We start from the raw sequence: 23,146 nt of genomic DNA, 5'->3' as shown, positions 1-23,146 counted from the left end.
CTTATGCACGCCCCTTATAATCCTTTTAGGAATGGGGTGAGGTCAATAGTAGAAAGTTTTTGGTTAAAGTTTTTGGGATTATGGGAAGAGACCACAGAGTCAGGTAATGTGTTCCAAGCACTGATAACTCTGTTTTTCTGCAATCTAGATTAAAGCGGTTAACATTAAGTTTTAATCTATTAAATAGATCTATTTAATCTATTTAATCTCTTGTATTATTGCAATTGAAGCTGAAGTAGTCTTTAACAGGAAGGACATTACAATAGTTGATTCTATGAGTTAAACTTAGGTCTTGTCAAAGGCGATGGAGTTCTAAGTTTTCTAAGTCTAGGATTTCAAGTCTGGTGGGATAAGGCATTTTGTTGTTTTCAGAGGAGTGGAGAACTCTTCTTGTAAAATATTTCTGGATGCGTTCAATTGTATTGATGTCAGAAATGTGGTGTGGGTTATTAATTAGTTAAATATTAATTAATTAATTAATTAGAATAATAATTATTTATAATAATTATAATAATTATTTATAAATTATTTAAATATTAATTAATTAATTATTATTAAGCATTCTTTGGGAAGGACTTGATAAGTGGACAAAAATGCCAAATCCAATCTAAACATCAGGTTGATTGTGTGACTGATCATAATAATACAAAACTAGAAAGACTACAAAGTTATTAAAGACTTTTCAAAACAAGGTTTGATTTTTATTTTAAAAAATGTTGGGAATACTATTAAGCAGCGTGAGACTCTTGTTCCAATTTCAGTCTTCATGGATATAAAAAGGAATTTCATAAAAGTTCTTATAAGCAGCAACACAAATGTTGCCACACACAAAAGCTGTTGCAGAACTAATGCTGTTGCTAGAATCTGAAAAGTGATCCTGGCAGAGAATGAGGTTGGCTCAAAAACTAACTTCAAAAGAAGAGTTTACAGATAGCTGGTTCCCATCTATTATGCATTCTCATTTAAGTAATGGCCTGCCAGGTATCCAAATTGGGTTTTGGAAAGGCTGTTCTGAACTTCTCATTATTGATGTTTATTGAATAAATAATGCCTCAAGTCTTGCTATGCTATATCATCATGGAGGGGGCCGTTCCTGAGATGGATGAGTGAAGAATGATGGGAGTTTACACCAAAAGTATATACACCCAGAAGGTCACCCAAAGCATGAAGGTCATCCAGCTGCCCAGCTAAAGCAGGCATTTACAATATATCGGACCCCAAAGATATAGGGAGAAGTTGAAGTTGGATGACCACTTCAGTAGCAAAGGCATAATTTCATACTGTGTGGGAAGAGGCTGTGGAAACTATCCCACAGTTTTACCAACTTTAATGAGGCAGGAGAATATCTTATTTTCTGCCATTGCAATGATTTTTAACTATTAGCACAGTCTTCAAACAATCAAAACAATACAGGTAAGTCCTCGAGTTATAATAGCTCAGTGAGTGGCCATGCAAAGTTACAGTAGCTTTGAAAAAAGTGAATTATGACCATTTTTCACACTTAAGACCATTGCAGCATCCCCATGGTCAGTATCTTACATTCAGGTACTTGACAACTGATTCATATTTATGACGGTTGCAGTGTCCCAGGATCATGTAATAACCTTCTGACAAGCAAAAACAGAGAAGCCAGATTCACTTAACAACATTCACAGCAACTAACTTAACAACTGCCCTGATTCACTTAAATGTAGCAGGAAAAGTCATAAAATGGGGCAAACTTCACTTAACAAATTTCTCACTGAGCAACATAAATTCTGGGCTCAACTGTAGTCGTAAGTCGACCTACGTACATAGTCATCACAAGACAGAGTCCAACAAATATAAATTTACTATATTATTGGTGCAAGGAGATGGAAGATCTCAATTATAACTGCAAAGATGTGTCCAGGAGCTAATTATGACCCCAATCACAAACTACTCATGTGCAAGCTCCCAGCCAAACTAAAGTGGAAGAATAAAGTTTCCAGTTTTCATTATATGGTCTTGAACACATGACCGCTATTTTCAAGGGGAACATTTGGAATTGCTTTAAAGACTTAAACCTCAGAAAATTCTTTGAACAAGGAACCAGGAAAATGATATTTTCAGCAGTTGTTAAGGATGAATATAAAAAACTCCCAAGCACCAAGAAACAGTTGGAGAGAACCTGGACTGGTCTAGGATAACTCACTGCAGCTGGCTTGGCTTGCCTTGATTGCCCCATTCCCGCCCCCTCATTTGCCCCCACTGACTCACCCCAGCCAATGCAACGCAGGACAACTCTCCACAGGACAATTCACCACAGGATAACTCAACGCAAGATAATTCAACATGAGATAACTGTACTGTTGTCCACTACTGTTTCTTCGGCATTATTTTAATTTTTGTCATTCACATTTCATTTTGTCCCCTCCTTTATCATCCTTTCTGTAATAGTTCTATTCCACCATTTCTTCGATAATATCAGATATCAGATATTTGATCTGAATTATTTTTTCCAGGACTGAAAACCCAATATTGTTTGTTTGTTTGTTTGTTCAATTTTTATAGCAGCCCATCTCAATCAATAACTCTGGGCAGATGCCATTTGAAAAAATATACAGTTAAAACTAAAAAAAAAGTTTTAAAACAATAAAAACTAAATAAAAAATATCTACCCAATATTTATCGGTGCATTAGCCACGTTTTGTAGTGCCATAATGAAAATAAGACAAAATGCCTAAGAAGTAATTTGTTTAAGAACTCCTCACTTTTATTTCTAATATCACTTTTAGATAGTTATTTTTAATTAATACATTTCTAGGGAATATTTACTCTATATTATACTTTTTCCATTTTTGAATTTATCATGGCTTGGCTAGTTAATATATTAATATGGTAAAGAGATGTGAATGTAGTATTATGTGATTTGTCTTTTAGTATACTCCATATTAATTTGCTTCATTTTGTTACTGCTCTTTTTAATTTGCTTATCATTGATTGATTGAATAAATAAATACTACTGCTACTTATGCAAGCTAAGACAAAGAATTTCAGACAGTTATTAGAAGACAGCACAAACAATATTGCAGCATCTGTAAAGTCAATGACGATGGAAATAGATGCAGAAAAACAAGAAAATTCTTCCAAAATATCTTCAAACTCAGAAAGAGATTCCAGCCTCAGATAGTGAAAGATGACAATGAACAGAAAATCGATTCAAAGATCAGGACAAAAATATTGAAAATTCTGTACAGTAGAGATGTCTACATGCATGATACCTTAGAAGGTATTCTATGTTTGGAAGAACCTCTAATGATAATAATATTATCATTCATTTTACAATTTTCATCCAATATTATAGCATGAAGAGGGGAGCAGGTAGTTAGATGGGCAGAGCACAACCAAGATCGGCAGGAAGAGGTATAGAAAAATCTGTGTCACAGATATCAATGTATGCTTAATTTTATTTAGGATCATGGTCTCAAGTTCAGTGCAAGAATAAGGAAAAACAAGGGTTTATATAAAGCAGAGGTCTTCAAACTTGGCAGCTTTATGACTTGTGGACTTCAACTTTCAGAATAGCTGGCTGGAGAATTCTGGGAGTTGAAGTCCACAAGTTGTAAAGCTGCCAAGTTTGGGGACCCCTGATATAAAGGGTTGATGTCCCGTCCCGTCCCCCAATCCTTAGATAAGGTCACCAAGATGTAATTTTAAATCTGACAGATAGACAAAATTTGAAATAAACAAAAAGTAGTCATTTTTACTGAATTCAGTAAATCTAAATTGAAAAAATTTAGTTTTTGTTTGCCAAATTTATTGTCTAAATTTCAAAATATACAATCTGGACCAAACAAAATCCCAACTAGTGCCTTATCCCAAAAATAGTTGAACATCTCTGACTTAAGTGTGTGTTGCCTTGGTTTATTTAATACATATGTGAAACACAAATCAACATTGGATTGTATAGTTTTTCTTTTAAGTCCTGCTAACTCACGTACTCCCCCTTCATATTCTGCAGTAGGAATCCTTTATTCTAATTTAATTTATTTTTACCATGCATTTTGTTGGAGCTTTCATTTTTTGTGAGCTCATGGGAATTCTTGGGTCCAATTATTAATTCATGAATAGTAAAAATTGAATATGATAATACTGAAGCTGACAATATTTATTTTCAAATATGGTTCTCCAAGTTTTAAAATTATTCAATTAAAACTCATGTGAGAGACAATAATGTAAGTGACAAATATGAAATAATTGACGCCAAGAAACTGGTAAGGTGAAAAGTTCCTTCAGATTTAAATATTACCTGCTCTGGTTTGATGGGTTCAGTTGTCGTAAAGATGTCGGAATAATGCTGTCTTTCAAAAACTCGATCCAATACTTCTAATTGTTGTTGAGTGAAAAGATCTCCCCGCATTTGTTTCCGAAGGAAGTCTCGACCCGGAAGCGAATGGCCATTTGGTATAGGAGATTCCTGAATACCTTTCCAAAAAAGGGGAAAAAATGCAGAGACAGATAACTATTACTACAGCAATTAAAGCATATGTTTCATTTGAAGTTAAAAATATAAGATATCACACAATTAAAGGTTACCAAAACATCTTTGCTTTATGAGTGTCTGTGTGTTTGTCCGTGTGTGTTGGTAAATTTTATATTTATGTGTTTATATTCATAAGACTAATCCATAAAGAGTTATGGCAAAATGGTCTAAGAGATCATACAGCTGCTGAGTAATTGATGCAGAAATTATTTAATTAAGCATAATGGTAGTCAAAAGTGATTAAAAACATCACAAAATATCTCTTCTTATAAATTATACTGAAATATCAAGTTGTTTATATATAGTCTTCTAAAAGAATACAGGCCTCTTTAAATTCAACACAAAGCTCTCATTGAATAGTAACTTCAATTTCCCCTGGGACACTAACACAAATACAGGCAATGGCAAATATTTCTTCTCTGCTACGTATCCATCTGCATTCCAAAAGTAATGAAGAACTGCTGCTTCAGTTTAAGAAATGGTAAGTTATCTCTAAAGAGTGGAAGGCAAACTGGTAGATCTTTAGCTCCAAAAAAATTGTATCTGGCCACTGATCTGAAAAAATGATTGAACCTGAAAAAAGAGAGAGGAGAGAGATTTGCCTACATCTAAGGTGGAATAAACAGATTAAATTCATCTTTTTTAAATATTTGCATTAGAGCGAGACTTTTCTAATTTCTATGACAAAATAATGTTTGGTTTGGTTCAAGTGTCAATCAAGTGATGAAAATAAACAATGCTGATGAGTTTTCCACTCATTCCACTCATATGCTTTATATCAGGGGTCACCAACCTTTCAGACCTCAGGGACCACTAAATTCATAATTTAAAATCCCATGGACCACTAATATGATCTGCTTAATAACCGGTTGGGTGGGTGTGGCTAGGTGGTCATGTGATGGGGTGACCATGACCAACTTGATGTCACTCACATTGAGGGGCGCCTCGCCAGCCTCTACTCATCCCTCCCCTCCTACCCACTCCTCCCCTGCCTGCCTGGGCTCCTTAGGGCCCCAACAGGAAGCAGTTGTTGGAACTAAGCAGCCACCACGAGAAAGAGTTGGCAAAACAGCTGGCTCAGTTCAAGTTGGATCTGACCGAGAAAGAGGCCAAGCAGAGGGAAGACCTGCACGAGTGCAAGGCCAGGTACCGGTGCCTGGAGGCTCAGCCAGCTGAGACGGTCAGCCAGTTCCAGGGCATGGTGCAGTCTCACTGGAATAAGGTCCTCCGGCTCTTCACCACCACCAGCACTTTCCTCCAGGCTTTGCCCAAAGCCCCGCACCAGGAGGCTGAAGCAGACCCCACCCACACAAAAAGACCCTGAAGGGGGAGACTCTCTGAAGCAACACAAGCGTTCATTGCACATAGCCAGTCCAGGGGCCATAGTTTGAGGACCCTGATTTAGTGCAATATAAAAAATGCAAATAATTTTTCTGGGGACCACCAAAATTTTCTCATGGACCGCTGCTTTATATAGTATACAGTGTATTGTTACTATTCCAACAAAAATGGTGCGATGTCTGAGGGACTAGCATATCAGGTGAGATAGGAGGAACTGAATATGTACAGCTCAGGGATGTTAAACTCGATTTCATTGAGGGCCGCATCAGGATTGTGTTTGAATTTGGGGAGCCGTGGGAGGCATGGCCAGGGTGGGCTTGGCCAGCTTGACGTCACTGGTGTCAGGAGTGCCTTTGGTGGCCCAAACACTCTGTCAGTGAAAATAGGCTCCTGAGCTCAATTTTTGGTTGCGACAGCCTCTTGCCAGCGAAAACAGAGCTCAGGAGGACACTAAGTGCTGGTCCTTCGCTGTTTCCAGGGCAGCCCCGCAGGCAAGATCTAAGCACCCCATGGGCCGGATCAGCCCCCGGGCCTTGAGTTTGACATTCCTGGTACAGCTGGCCAACAGAAGGGAAATGGAGGGACATGAATGAAACCTTTAAATATACTAAGGGTGTGAATAAGGCCGTAGGATGCAGTATTTTCTATATTAAGCAAAAATAATGAATATGGGGGCATAATCTCAGAGTGACAGTAGGGAAGTTCAAAAGTAATGTTAGGAAGTATTACTTCAGAGAAAGAGTAGTGGAAGCTTGGAACCAACTTCCAGCGGAGATAGAGGGTCAATCACCAGTAACTGAGTTTAAACATGTTTGGAATAAACACATGTCTGTCATCCAACAAAACTTTTTAAAAAGCAAATAAAAACCGCCAAGGGCAGACTCAATGAACCACTAGGTCTTTTTCGGCCATCACTTTTCAATGTATACAAATCTTGAACACTTGTCTTTTCCACCAATGGAAAAATATCTCAGAAAACTAACATTGTGTGATCCTAATAGGCCAATAAAATGGTTGGGATATGATCCAGTTAAACTCGTGTTTAGAGGGCAACTCAAAGAGAGGAAACAGACCAAAAAAAAAAAAAATTCTATAAGGGAAGCCGGCAGGGCAGATCATCAGGGAGAAATCATTTTGGAAGGAAAAAAAGAATTGCTGAAGCAAAAAACAGATTTCAAGAAAAAAGGGAACTGAAGTCACTGCACCAAGACAACAAAGGGAAGCAAACCAATATGGCTGGAGACAACTGAAAGCTGTGGTAGATTCTACTCTAAGAAGTTAGACCAAAAATGTCAAAATGACAACATAGAAGAATTTCTGCTGTAGCAGTTGTGGGAGAGGAAGATGTGACTTATAGCAGCAAGAGTCTTGTTTGGATCCAGCCTTCATTCAGAAGCAAATATATGGAACATATATATTTGTATACAGACTTTGTAAAGGATCTGATAAATTTTCAACCAATTGTTTTCTCTCTTCCTATTTTCTATCCACCTTTCCCCACTATAGCATTAAAAGTCTATCTTTCGTTTGTTCTTTATTCCACATCCATCCGCTCCAATCATGTTTAGTCAGAGAAAATGGGGTTCATTTTTTATGAACATTTTTTACAAACACTGGATTTTGAAAATGTTAGGAGGACTTCTGTAATGGCAATAATCCTCCTCCACTTTCTTCTTTATAACAACATGGTTGCCTGGGATACAGGTAGTCCTCATTTAGCAAACATAATTGGGACCAACAACTCAGTTGTTTAAACAAAGCAATCGGTAAAATGAAACAGCTATTGTGCAAATGACTCATTTCAGCTTTCCTTTGCTTTACAGAACTATAAAGATTGTAAATGTGAGAATTGATCATAAAGTTACAACTCAGAATGGTCACTAAATGAAGCAGTTGCTAAACAAGGACTACTTGCTGGTGAAATCTATCAGCAGTCCCTCTAGCTCCTGTCCCTTCACAAGAATCTTTTTCATATATTTGCACATTCAATACATTTTCATATAACAATGTAAAGCATTTAGCTGCCATCAATATATTTAAAGTCCAAACTACAATCTGTCTTGCAGTTTCAATAAAACAAGTCTACACGTAGAAATTGTGCCTCTATGTCAATGCACAATATACAGTGTGTGTGTGTGTGTGTGTGTGTTTTGTGAGGTTTTCGCGGGTGTTTGTATGTAGGTCTTTGGTTATTCGGGTTTTCTCCCGCGTAAAATTGGAAGTGTCTTGGCGATATATATATATATATATACACACACACACACACACACACACACACACATGTGTACATGCCACACCATGCACACATGCAAACATATATCTCATGATTACATTTCCTAACTTTCCCAAATTATGTAATGCCTCACAGGACAAGCACTGGGTTCAGTCAAGCATAGCTTATAAAATTAAAAATCTGGAAGGTACTGCAGGCTAGAAAAGGCCAAAAGTGCCTTTCAGCAGAGCATACAAATGCTTGTATTAGACTTTTAGGTTAAATCAATATTATTTTGCAATTGGATGTTAAAGTTATGCATTTACATAATTCTGATGAATGGAAAGAAAAATTCAGTTTCAGCTTTACTGAAATCAAACAATTCCCATTATTTTCTTGGGGCATCCCTACTAGTTGTTTACAAGTTACAGAAACTGCTATTATTAATATGCATTACAATCAAATGTCTTTATAAACTTTAAACTCATGTTGAAAAAGTATCAGGCCCAGAATGTTACCTATACAAAAAATATTCAGTTCTAATATTAAGACAAATTAGTCTGATTGAATACATTATTAAGGTATAGACTTGTAAACTCTACATTGGTTTCAATTCTACAAGTAGGAGGAGGGGGGAGGAGGATAGTCCAATACTGATGTTTCTCTGTGCATCCAGCAATCTGCAAAAATTATAACAACATTTAAAACCTATTTGCCCTAAAGATCAGTCAAACAATAATTGCACCCATTGTCCTACTCAATTCCCTAAAGACATGGGCAAAGCCATAAAAAATAACCAGGAGCAACATTGAAGTCCTGACCTAGCTTGGTGCAACATTTGGAAACAAATAGCGTTTAATTGACTAATTCCAAACTTTAATGTTTCCTTGAGTTACTGCACATAGTTGACCTTTTGGGGGGCAGGGGGGAGGGACACTTTAAAAGGATAATATAACTCGCAGCACATTGCACAGTATTCTTCATTTATTCATACACCTCACTTTTCTCGGCCCACAACTCCTAAGAGAAAGATTTAACGGAGCAAGCATTAGTAGCTGGGGTTGAATCAGTGTATGTCACTGTGCTTGGTCCACAGGTCACATGAAATCGTAAAACTGCATTAACGAAACACATTTGCTACATGCTCTGTCTCGGCAATTTATGGGTGAATAAGATGGTCTGGTTCATTCCACCTGCTCAAATATGGATGAATTTGCATGAAAAACTGAATTACCAACATATCCTAGCCTATCATATTGCAGAATACCACCGTTTTTGCGATAGCCTCTGAAAGCCAATAGGGACATCGGTAAAATGGCAGAGAAATCAAATATCCAGGTGTCAGCCTTGCAAGGAAGGTCATACAAGAAGCACATCCAGTTTAACTAATCCTACTTGTAAGGTTACATTAACAGAATCTTGCAAAGACTGAACATATTTCCCTTCTCTCTTTTTTTAGTCTCTGGATAGGTTCTTATCAGACCGTTGCCTAAGCTGCAGCTCTTCCTACTGTCTCCCAAGGTCATCCCCACATATCACTATAACAGGTCTGGAAAAAAGGCTATTTGTCACCCCAAATGAAAGGACAACAATCCCAAATCAGGGCAAATGGCATGTTGTCCTGTCCAAAAGCTTCCAAATAACTTCTGACTGACTATGCCATCTCAAGGAAGAGGCTGCCATCATGGAAATAAGGTTCTGAAAAGTGCATAATGATTTAATTTTTATAGAATAGAATAGAATAGAATTTTATTGGCCAAGTGTGATTGGACACACAAGGAATTTGTCTTGGTGCATATGCTCTCAGTGTACATAAAAGAAAAGATACGTTCATCAAGGTACAACATTTACAACACAATTGATGATAATATATCAATATAAATCATAAGGATTGCCAGCAACAAGTTAATTTTTATTGTGCACAGTAATGTTTTATTGTGACCATGAATGCTTTTGGAGTGCATCTTCTAGCCAGATTTCTCTGGCTTATGCTTACAGAGTACAGCAGAGATGGCAAATCTACTGTATGAGTAACAATTCATGTATAAATGGAAAGTATTTTCAAAAATGATGAAAGAACGAGTTCCATCTTGGGGTACAATCAAGGTCAAGCCAGGAAAAATGGTATCCAATCTGGAATCAAAATTCTTGTATATATGTATTTCAAGTAAAAAAAAATGATTGGCCAGTGTGTGAAGAATTATTGCAAGAATTTATACATAAAATTATATCACATATGTCACTGACACAATCGTGATCCATCTGGCAGATATTCTGTGCTTGGTTTTAACTTTCAAAATAACTGTTGGGTCTTCGCTGTAATTCATACTACATAATGCATAGTTGCATTAAAGGTAAAGGTTCCCTTCGCACATACGTGCTAGTCGTTGCCAACTCTAGGGGGCGGTGCTCATCTCCGTTTCAAAGCCGAAGAGCCAGCGCTGTCTGAAGACGTCTCCGTGGTCATGTGGCCGGCATGACTCAACTCCAAAGGTGCACGAAACGCTGTTTCATTCCCACCGAGGTGGTCCCTATTTTTTCTACCTGCATTTTTACGTGCTTTCGAAACTGCAAGGTTGGCAGAAGCTGGGACAAGTAACGGGAGCTCACCCCGTTACACGGCAGCACTAGGGATTCAAACCGCTGAGCTGCTGACCTTTCAATCGACAAGCTCAACGTCCTAGCTCCTGAGCCACCGTGTCCCCTATAGTTGCATTATGTAACCATAAATAGATTTTCTACTGCAGGAATAAATCAGATATTTTTTGTTTTGGGGGAAAAAACTATGTAGTATAACATCTATTTTAAAATGCAACAGTTTAATTTGACATCATTTGTTAAAACAGCTGAGACTATTTTCTGGATGAAAATGCATAATCTATGTTTAATTAATTTATATTTAATTTAATATTAAGTGATTTTTGTAATATGCTTTAATTGTTGATTTTATTGCAAACCATCCAGTATCACCTTACGTAAGGGCTGCCATATATATTTGATAAAATAAAATAAAATAATCTGTACATAAATCTCACCAAACTGTTGGGCATCTTATTCTACTTTTTTTTTCTACATGCACTTTTTGTATCTTAACTTTTTAAAAAGGCAAGTACTTTCTTAATTGGTATAAACCTAGTCCTTAAGAATGATATAACCAATATTTATAACATGCTGTGACACATGAACTCACTGACTGGTTTTAACACAATATGTGAACAGCCTATTATTGAGTTTCATTTTTACTGAGCTTGTGCTCCACCTTTGAAAGACTAGAACCATTTTCTACTTTTATAGCCTAAATCTTTATCTATAAGGTAGAGATCTAAAAACCTGGAAAAAGAGTCTCAAATGTTCTAAATGGATACAAAAAGAATCAAGGCAGCACCATGGATCTACCTCCAAAGCCTCCACAAATTAATTAGATATTGTGCCCAGTACAAATAATAAACTTCTGTTACCATACCAATATGATATTTCTTGAATAAAATTCAGGAGATCTGGAAAGATGCCCTATTCACCAGCAACCTCTATACATTTAAACCTTGTGCCAAGTTTGAGTCAAAGCATGGGAAGCCAAAGGGACTAAATTATTTATTATTTATTTATTTTATTCGATTTTTATACCGCCCTTCTCCCGAAGGACTCAGGGCGGTGTACAGCCAAGTAAAAATCACAGTATAAACATTAAAAGAAATTAAAACAAAACATATTATAAGGTGGCCAAATTTAAAACAATTTAAAACATTAAAATATAAATAACCCCAATAAAATTTTAGGCCAGTCCCGCTTGAGTAAATAAGTGCGTTTTCAGCTCACAAGCGAAAAGTCCAAAGATCAGGCACTTGACGTAAACCAGGGGGAAGCTCGTTCCAGAGCGTAGGAGCTCCAACAGAGAAGGCCCTGCCCCTGGGGGCCGCCAGCCAACATTGTTTGGCGGACGGCACCCTGAGAAGGCCCTCTGTGAGAGCGTACGGGTCGGTAGGAGGCAAAAGGTAACAGCAGGCGGTCCCGTAAGTACCCGGGTCCTAAGCCATGGAGCGCTTTAAAGGTGGTAACCAAAATCTTAAAGCGCACCTGAAAGACCACAGGGAGCTGGTGTTACATGGGAGCAATGAGTTGCTCCCACTATTACCCGCGCAGCTGCGTTCTGGACTAGCTGCAGCCTCTGGGTGCACTTCAAGGGCAGCCCCATGTAGAGAGCATTGCAATAATTCAAGTGGGAGACGACAAGGGCATGAGTGACCGTGCATAAGGCATCCCGGTCAAGGAAGGGGCACAACTGGCGCACCAAGCGTACTTGGTGGAAGGCCCTCTTGGAGACGGCCGCCAAATGATCGTCAAACGACAGCCGCCCATCCAAGAGGACACCCAAGTTGCGCACCCTCTCCGTTGGGGCCAGTAACTCGCCCCCCACAGCCAGCTGCGGCTGCAGCTGATTGTACCTGGGTGCCGGCATCCACACCACTCCGTCTTGGAGGGATTGAGCTTGAGTCTGTTTCTCCCCATCCAGACCCGTACGGCTTCCAGACACCGGGACAGCACTTCGACAACTTCGTTGGGGTGGTCCGGGGTGGAAAAGTACAGCTGCGTGTCATCAGCGTACAGATGATAACTCACCCTGAAACCACTGATGACCTCGCCCAGCGGCTTCATGTAGATGTTGAACAGGAGGGGCGAAAGAATCGACCCCTGAGGCACCCCACAAGTAAGGCGCCTCGCGGTCGACCTCTGCCCCCCTGTCAACACCGTCTGCGACCGGTCGGAGAGATAGGAGGAGAACCACCGATAAACGGTGCCTCCCACTCCCAGACTCTCCAACCGGTGCAGCATGATACCATGGTCAATGGTATTGAAAGCCGCTGAGAGATCTAATAGGACCAGGGCAGAGGAACAACCCCTGTCCCTGGCCCTCCAGAGGTCATCCACCAACGCGACCAAAGCTGTCTCCGTACTGTGACCGGACCGGAAGCCGGACTGGAACGGGTCTAGATAGACGGCTTCATCCAGGTACTGGGGAAGCTGCCATGCAACCACACTCTCTACAACCATCGCCACAAAGCGAAGGCTATTGACTGGTACTATCAACTCTCAGTTTGCCTTATTCTCTTTGAAAATGGAAGTTAAAGCCATTTAGTTCCATAGCTATTTGAATTTGTTGGCTCTCAATGAGCATTTTATGTAATATAGAATAAGCATTCTATAAATGAGAGTGATCCTGTAAAAAGAAAGCAATTATAAGACATCAAAAACCTCTTATAAGTGCCACCTATTCCAAATTATTATGTAATATGAACAAATGCAAATTGTTAGAACAAAAAATAAGTATTTTATATGTGCAATAAAGCGCTTGTAATAAAATTCAGTATGCAGTTAGAAATTAAGAACTAATAGAATACTATATGAATGGCCTCAATTCATAAAAATTGTTATTTTTCATGCTTCCAACTCATCATATTGTCCACATTTGTCACTGTATCTGATTTACTGATTTAGCAAATTTTTCCCACCTTATTAAGGCAAGCTAGTTAGGAAAGCATTAAATTATACATTTTACTTTGCATGCAAGTAAAATATTATCAGGATGCAGTAACTGCTATTTTTCTTCTTCTATCACTCTGCCTGTAATTAAGGCTATGAGGGTGAGGCGATACTTCATTAAATTATTACTTGGCAAGTTTTGTAATATTACTGCCCTGAAAATCTGTCTTTAACTGGCAAGCCATGTACTCATTTTGTCTGTATAAATACCAAACATGTGGTTTCAAAATCATAAAACGTAGAAAAGTTCTCTGTATATATTGTAGTCTCTCTAATGTTATTATTCTAAAGGATAATATCACTAAAAGGGAGGGAAAAAACCCTTTATGTTTTGCAGTTCATCACTCCACAAATATTTTCAAGAGACATCATTATATTTCTCCAAGATGGTATGAGGTTTTGCTGCAGATCAAAAGCACAGGGGGGGGGGGCACAGCAGAGGAAAAAAGAAAAGATAAATCATCAGAGATCCAAAAATACTTTTCATTTGGAGAAGATATCAGACCATTTTGATGGCACTGATAGAGTCTCAGCTCTGTCTCCATTACGCACTGAAGACAGGCAGTCTGGAGCTGACAACACTAGATTATACTCTCTATAAGATGGTCACCAATATATATATATATGATCTTCAACCTCTATTGATTGACCAATTTCACAAGCAAAGACTGGTGAAATGAAGCTGAAATGAACATCATGCTTTAACTCATTGAACCTATCAGGCCTGAGTTAATCTCACTGTCCACTGTCTCTGATAGAATTCAATTGATCAATCATGTTTCGGTGATAGTACCATTTCACTGGCTTATTGCTTCTTCATTTCAAAGCTTGACCTGTTAGATATACTTGGACCATTGCTAGTCTCAAATACACAGAGATCAGAATCACAACCAAAGTCTATTGTCTCATGTCTAAGTTTATAAGACTCCGAGGATTTCATCTCATGCTTGTTGGTGATATGCAGCCGTAATGACATATTATCTTTCTCAATCCATAAATTCTGCTTTTTGCTTTAATGTTCCATAATATTCCATTCACCAAAGCTATCAGGAAAATAATTATAAATTGGCATTTAAGTTTTAATCATTTGTATACTAAGGTATTGTGTGTGCTCTCTTTTTACATTTGATTTGTTTAAATTTTTACAAATTTATTTTACATCAAGTCTGTCATACATCCACAAAAAACCACAAAAAACACAGTAAAGGAAGTATGATGTAATTATTCTGATGACACCAATATAACTCAGTTATCTGTCCGTTATCTATTAAAAGCATACACATATATGTGTATTTATTTATACATATGTATATAAAATCTTTTTTTCTGTATCTCATGACAGTATAAATCCCAACAGATTTTGCAAGATTTATTATTTTGAGTATGAAATACGATTTCAAACAGACCAATGTGAAAGATTTACATAATGTTTTTCTAAATAATCTTTAATTTGATGCTATGATACGTCCAAACAGATATTTCGAACCATGTCAGGATCAGCTCTAGATCAATTGTATCAACGGTGCTGACTGTTTTGGGCAAAGAAGTCAACTACATTTTGCTCTAATTTGCATTCTCTTTAAACTGTAGTTTCCTGGAAGCTCTTGCTGGCAGTCCAGAAATTCAGCTTCACCTTGACTTTCAGTTCCTAATAATTCAAATCAGTCATTATACCACAGCTGCAATTAGGCTTTATTCTCCAGCCCAGAGATACTCAGTATGGATGCCTTAAAATTTATCTTCTTAATTCCTCACTCCGATCCTCAGATATGGCCCCCATAGCAATATGCAATGATGGTCAAAACTATTGGTGTAAGCATTCACATACTAAATTGCTGACATATACCATTATGCTACCTCACTGGGGACTTTGTTCATATAAGAATGGCCTGATACCAGGGGCATCAAGTAAACAGAATTCTCTTTGTTTTCATCATTCAAATTTACCTCCCTCTCATTTCTCTTCATAATAAAATCTCAGAGTTTTTGAAAAACTATCAATAGTTTACAAATATGTGTGCTCACAAAAAAACTGGATTGAAATATATTTTATTTAGTACAAGAAGTATTTGTTATTCAATGAATGGAGATAATTGGAGAAGTAAGAAGCTAAGATTATATGTTTTTGTATATATTCGTTGGCTTATGGTGTTTCATTCAAGCACTAACCCAGAAACAGTGCTGTCAAAGAATTACAGAGTTTCTAACTGTTTGGAAAAGGTTGGAAAATAGATAATGTGGAAGTACCATCGTGTGGGACAAATGGTTTGTAGGCACAAGTATTATGAGAATACTTCCACCATTTCTAGAGGACTTAACACACCAAAGTTAAAGAAATCTGATGGTGTAATTTATTCAGTTTACTAATGAAAAGTAATAGCCCTTATTATTCATTACACATAATGATTAGAAATTTGCTCCAGTGTTAAAATGCATAGAGGATATTTTATGCATTTCAGAGAAAAAACTTGATTTCATTTCAGGTGTTGCTTATATTTCTTTTTATTCTATGCATTGACATTTAACAGATATAAAGCCAGTTTGTTCTAGAGGTTAAGGAACCAGTCTAGAAACCTGGAGACCGTGAGTTCAAGTCCCGCATTAGCCATGAAAACTAGCTGGGTGACTTCCCAATCCATTTCATAAGGTTGTTGTTGTGGGGAAAATAGGTGTGTTGGACATGTTGCACCACCATATTTGTAAAAATAATAAAGGTGGGAAATAAATAAATAAATGTAAAATCCAGAAAATGTGTGTAGTTCAAATGTTAGGATGAGAAATATGGATATATTTTATTCAATGTTCTGTGTACAATACAATGCACAAAAGTTTATTTATTTATGTTCATCATCCTTCACACCCTCTCAGCATGAATTGTGTCTTTCAAGTTCTAAATGATGGAATCAACAGAATAAGATATTAATCACTCAGGCTGAAGCAGTGTTTGCCACAGTGGGAATAATCTTCCACAAGCCTAAACCAAACCAAGTACATCCAAATAATGAATAATAGCTGGTTGTCCAGCGGTTTACTGAAATGGTAAGTCAGTACAAATGGCAAGTTATCATACAATAACTGCATTTCTCTTCACAATATGAACAACCATGAAGAGATACTGAAAAATCACAGCCAAACATTTCGCAACAGGCATACGTGTTTGCTTTTCTGAGGGACTGAATATAGTTTCAAAATTTTTGCTTGGATTTTTGCTGATGCATAATAAAATATCTTCAACTGAATAAATTAGCAGTGGTTAAAATGAAAGTCCCTTGACTTTGCTCCTATACAACTAGTCACCATCAAGTACGGGCTGTATTGTGTCTTCTGATTCATCTGTAATATGTTCTATGCTGTTCCCATGTCCAAATCTTTCCAGAGTCAGTTGTACAGTATCTTCTAGCATGGCACTAGAATAAATGTTAACAACGCCTAATGGAGAATCAAAGCATCTTGATACATTTTCCTTAATAAAATATTGATTATATTGTAAAAGTGCTATTCTGCTACAGGTAGTCCTCAACAACAATGAGCCCGAAATTTATGTTGCTAAGTGAAACGGTTGTTAAGGAAATTTCACCCATTTTACAACCTTTGTTGCCATAGTTGTTAAGTGAATCTAGCTTCCCCAGTGGTTTTGCTTGTCAGAAGGTCGCTACAGGTGATCACATGACCCAGGACACTGCAACGGTCATAAATATAAATCAGTTGCCAAGTGTTTGGATTTTGATCACATGACCATCAGGGTGCTGCAACGGTCATAAATGTGGAAAACACTCATAAGTCACTTTTTTTTTGAAGCCGTTATAACTTCAAAAGGTCACTAAATGAACTGTTGTAAGTCGTGGACTACCTGTTTACAAAAGGTCCCACAAAAATGTTATTCTTGCACGCCCATACAGATAACTGAGGGTAGTTTGAACTTACTGTACAAGACTTCCAAAGTTTAACAGTCCAAGGAGTGTTCTGCTTGCACTATTGCATTCTGTAAAGCACCTGTTTCAAATGCCTTGCACAACCCGACTAAACAATGCAGTTAAGCATAGCCATTAAAGTGCATATAAAACCATTATCATTAAACGTGCAGAAGAGGAAGGAGTCAAAGTCTCCTTTTGCCTGCTGCAATCATAATAACCTATCCACCATAATCAACAACTTGCATTTTGGCAATAACGTATTTGTTAAATGCAAAAAAAAATGCATTTAATTTCAGATCTTACTTGATCCCGGAAGCCTAGCTATATAGCTTTCCCCAGTCCTGCATGCTGTCTGTATTATATGTTGAATTGCAACTGGTAAAATTCCCAGCAAGCATGACCTATGCCATGCTGTCTGGGAATGCAGGGGAGGGGGAACCCCGTTTTAAATATAAAAGCATGTAATAGTTGAACCATGACAGCCTCTCCCCTTTCTTTAGGATTAGGAAAAACCACTTTAGGAGGGCAATTCTGAACAAAAGCATTTTGCTCCTTCTCCATTCTAAGCAGCCTTAAGCTGCTTTTCCAAACAAAAGATTCCAAAGGCACACAGACCTTTGAATTTCTTTGAAGAAAAACAACTGGTAGGTGGGAATTTGGAAAAGAAAGCAGTAAAAGAATGAAGGATTAAGCCCTCGCCACTTATTCCACTTCTATGCTTGAAATCCCCCCCCCTTTTTTTTTCCAAAGGAGCTTTTTGGAGGCAGTGGTGATGTGTTTGGATTTGGTTACAAACATTTGCATGTCATGTGAAGCTGAAATCCCCAAATATACTATACATTTTGTTGTTATGTCATGTTAAGCTTCTTCTCAGACCATCCTGGTAATTGCTTCGCGGTGAAGACACTAAGGAGCTCCTGTTAGGGATCTTCTACTTAGAGTAACATTTTTAATGTTTTCCTGGGAACAGGAAATCAGTTTGAGGTTATGGAATAGACTAAGCTAGAAATACAAACACGTGTTGGTTTTCTACTGAAATGGCGCTCTGATCACTTAGTCTCCACACAAGCAAGAATTATTTGGCTCAACAGGATGACACCTGGAGAATTAGAAGATTAAACTTTCATGGCATCTCTCCTATTCTCAGTACAGGTAGTGCTCAACTTACAGCAGTTCACTTAGTGACCATTCGAAGTTTGCAACAGCACTGAAAGAAGTGACTTATGACCATTTTTCATATTTACTACCATTGCAGCATCCCCATATTCACGTGATTTACATTTGGATCAGGGGTGAAATCCAGCAGGTTCTGAAAGGTTCTAGAGAACCGGTAGCGGAAAGTTTGAGTAGTTCGGAGAACCGGCAAATACCACCTCTGGCTGGCCCCAAAGTGGGGAGGGAATGGAGATTTTGCAATATCCTTCCCCTGCCACACCCACCCAGCCACACCACGCCCACCAAGCCACACCACGCCCACCAAGCCACACCACACTCACTAAGCCAAGCCCATAACAGTAAAAAAATTTGATTTCACCACAGATTTGGATGCTTAACAACTGACTCACATTTATGATGGTTGCAGTGTCCTGGGGTCATGTGATCACCTTTTGCAACCTTTTGACCAACAAAGGGACGTGGTAGCTCAGGCTGTAAGAAGCCTGTTATTAAAACACAGCAGCCTGCAATTACTGCAGGTTCAAGCCCGGCCCAAGGTTGACTCAGCCTTCCATCCTTTATAAGGTAGGTAAAATGAGGACCCAGATTGTTGGGGGGGCAATAAGTTGACTTTGTAAATATACAAATAGAATGAGACTATTGCCTTATACACTGTAAGCCGCCCTGAGTCTTCGGAGAAGGGCGGGATATAAATGTAAATAAATAAAAAAAAAGTCAATGGGGAAACCAGATTCCCTTAACAACCAACAAATTAGTGTTACTAATTTAACAACTGCAGTGATTCAGTTAACAAACGTGGCAGGAAAAATCGTAAAATGGGGCAAAACTCACTTAACAAACTTCTCACTGAGCAACATCAATGTTGGGTTCAATTGTGGTCATAAGTCGAGGACCACCTGTACTAGTCAATACTATTCACAGCACGAACAGTCTAGTGTCTGCAAACTATCCCAAATGGTGCAATAACACATCATCTGAACCGGGGCCTGAATGTTTCTTTACAGGAGATTATAAGACTTTTCTGACAGTCTCTGGGGCCAGTTTGGTGTTGGAGAGGTCCATCAAAGTCATACGCTTTCCCTCCATCCATCTCAAGCTTCTTAACTGTATGGCTCTGTCGCTGATATGTAGAGTAACAAGAGTAAGTGGCTCTCCCAGAATGACTGGCCTCTGAAGGCAGGTGGTGTTGTTTTTTTAAATGGAAGAATAAAAGAGGAAGAATCATAATAATGCATCTTGGAAGTCTGCAAGTGAGAAGGCAGTGGTTCATCCTAACCCTTCATGCTTTGCCCCCGGTTCCATCAGCTGAAGGTAGAATCAGTCAAGCTTATTGACATTTCATCTGCCAAAACACTCCCGCTGCATGCGGATCATCTGGTACACTGCCCGGTTCCTGGCGGCTGGACTCCACACTAAAACACCTCCCTTGAGCCTCTAGGAAAGCTGGCATCAGTTGTTACCATAACAAACTCAATTGTTCTCAGCAGTGCTCCAGCAAATAAAGTCATTAATTATGGCCCTCTCTCTTGGCCGCCGTTGGCTGGAGCGGCAATCAATGTGAAACCGCTCATTGCCTTCTCTCGGGGAGAGGAGACAGATGCCATAAAAATAAACTGCAGCCCGAGTAGAACCCTGCCTGTAAGGCAGCAGCAGGCTGTAACCAGTAACGACCATCATGCTGGTTCTGGAAGCCTGGCTACATTTATTTGGCCTGCCTCAGCCATGGGGGAAGGTATCCCATTAAGCAATTATTTCTATCTTATAACGTCAATTTACTTATACTGATTGGCTTCCTGCCGCCAAATATCAATTAAATTGCAAATGCCCGCAAAAGCAGATTTGCTAGCTCTATTTCTTTTCCCTAGCCCCACATGTATGTGCCCCCCACCCTGGCATGTATCTCCTCTCTTTTTAACCTCTCAGTAGTCCCCCTCCCACACCCGTTCCTTCTCCCCTCCCTCTCCCTTTTTACAAACTATGTTCCAACATAATTTAATTTATTTCCCTTTCCATATCTCAAAGGAAAATCTATATCTCCTCCTGGAAGGCCATTTGCCCTATGTTATTGGGAGCTGAGGTATCACGCTATCAGACCATTTGTTTTAGCTGACTATCGGCAGCTCATCAGCGCTCCTAAAGACCCCTGCCATCTCCTTGCAATTGCATTCGGGATTGCTTGGTTTATAATTTGTTTTATTTAGTGTGTGTGTGTGTTTGTGTGTGTGCACGCATACGCATGGGAGGGGGGCATGCAAGTATGTCACCCTCAGACCCCTGTGTGTTTTCCTCTCAGCTTCATCAGCTTAAATTATGTTTCCATTTATTTATTTTATTTTTGTCATAACAGCATACATAAGCATGAAGTAACTATACAATATATAAGTATATATATATGAGTATAAGCATGTAATAAATTGGATATAATGAAAGGAAACAGTAGGACAGGAATGGTAGGCACATTTGTGCTCTTATGCACAAACGTGCATAAGAGCACAAACTTCCCCCCCCCCTTACAAATTGGTGGAACATTAGATAGGGGGAGAAGAAGGGAGGAGTGGGGGAAAGGAAGGGAAAGTAGGGAAGAGGAAGGAGAGGAGGAAAGAAGAAAGTAGGAGAGGAGAGAAGAAGGTAGGGAAGGGAAAGAAAGAAAGAAGGAGAAGAAGGTTAAATGAGAGAAGAGAAAGGGTAGAAGAGCAACCCCGAATGTAATTTTAAAACTAGTTTTTCTTTTTTTTTCCTTTCTTTAAAAAATATGTGTATATGTGTGATTAACCATGAATAAGAGAATTTACATTTACAATGTATTTATAAAAAAATAAAATAAAAAACTTTTTTTAAAAAAATAAAATTGTTGGAACAGAGCTGTTTTATTACTAAACTTGGGGGGGGGGTTGAACCTAGATGCTACCTTATTTTATATTGCTCTCTTTCCATCTGATCTAAAGAAAAAGTGGGAATAGCAGGAAAAGGTTGTTGCTGCACATATCTTTAGAACATAAGAAAAAAGCAACTGGGGAAAACTACTGGGTAATTCTTCTATCTATAAGCCATTGGTGGCCTTTCTAAGTATACAAAGGCTGTATTCCTACAGTCTCAGAACTACAGCAGCCACTTCATAGTAGTGACTTTAGTTGAATTCGTTTAGCAAACAGCCCAATACAAGGCTAGCAATTTTATTTTTGTAAATGTTCCTCTTAGACATAGATGGAGCAAACAATAAGGACAGAGGTCCCTGTGGCATCCATGGTTATGCATGTCAGGAAGACATTTCAATTTGAACAGATTGTTTCTCTGATACATGGGAAGAATTAGCTGCTAAAAATCTCCCTCACGGTTCTTAAACATTATGGAAGCACTGTTGTTTTAATAAAACGATGTGCTCAGATTAATCTATCTCAAATGTCTAAATCTGTATATTTTTAGATTTTTGGAGGGTTGCTGCAGGAGATTTTAATTACAATCTCTTATCTCAGACGTATGTATGTATGTATGTATGTATTTATGTATGTATGTATGTATGTACATGGCTCAGCTGACAAAGGGAGGAGAACTTGTGGCTCAGAGGTTAATACAACTGCCTAATATGCAGGCAGCCCAAGTTTGAATCCGAGTAAGGTTATGGCTAGCTGATGAAAGCTAAAAAGCTTGAAATAGATCTATACTAGTCTCGCTTTATTTCTTTATCAGCAATATATATTTGATATATATATTTTATATACTCACACACACACACACATGAATTCCTGGGATACAATATATGGCTAAAACTGTTTATCACTATCAAAATAGATTCCCCTAAATATATATATATATATTGCAGGTAAGAATTAGAATGACCTAGGATTTAATCCAGGAGAGCGAAGTTAAGGTCCATAAAGTGTACCAAACAAACAAATATCCCTGTTCAGCTTATAAATGCAAATAAGTGGTAAGAGTATGGACCTAATGTTATATAAATGTGTGATTGTATTAGTTACAAAAACTACATGATAAAAATGTTCTTATTGTTTATTTGTGTTCCTGCTGCAGAAGGTGCAGATGCTGAGAATATTGTGGAGGAGAGGAAGGTAACTCAAAGTAACAACACATAAGTAAAGACACTGAGAGAACTGAAGTGAAGGCAGAGTATGGATAACATAGGATGATGGTTACTGAAGATGGATGAGATGGATGGAGAGCCAAAGTGTTATGGTGGTTAAAGTGTAAGATTAGGAACTGGAGGATCCAGGCTCTAGTCCAGGGGTAGTCAACCTTTTTATACCTACCGCCCACTTTGGTATCTCTGTTAGTAGTAAAATTTTCTAACCGCCCACCGGTTCCACAGTAATGGTGATTTATAAAGTGTAGCATCATCTGCGGATGCCGCTTGCGCATTGTGGATTGGGTTGGGGGGGGCGCCGGCTACCAGCTCTGCTTGTCTGTAACAGCTGGGTGGTGTGGGGGGAGATGTGCGAGCTATTC

The 23,146-nt window shown here is 38.4% G+C and overlaps 1 protein-coding gene across 3 annotated transcripts in view; it reads right to left on the bottom strand.

The window, feature by feature from the left end:
- PAX5 (paired box 5) overlaps positions 1-23,146 on the bottom strand; it is a 283,526-nt gene that overhangs the window by 184,991 nt on the left and 75,389 nt on the right. For all 3 annotated transcript variants that reach the window (XM_058172755.1, XM_058172757.1, XM_058172758.1), the window contains exon 6: positions 4,271-4,446. In XM_058172755.1, coding sequence (XP_058028738.1) covers positions 4,271-4,446 — 176 coding nt within the window. The remainder of the gene's footprint in view (positions 1-4,270; positions 4,447-23,146) is intronic.

This window comes from Ahaetulla prasina, chromosome 2 (assembly GCF_028640845.1).
Source record: "Ahaetulla prasina isolate Xishuangbanna chromosome 2, ASM2864084v1, whole genome shotgun sequence".
NCBI classification, from domain to species: domain Eukaryota; kingdom Metazoa; phylum Chordata; class Lepidosauria; order Squamata; family Colubridae; genus Ahaetulla; species Ahaetulla prasina.
This window is presented reverse-complemented; position numbering and strand designations above follow the sequence as displayed.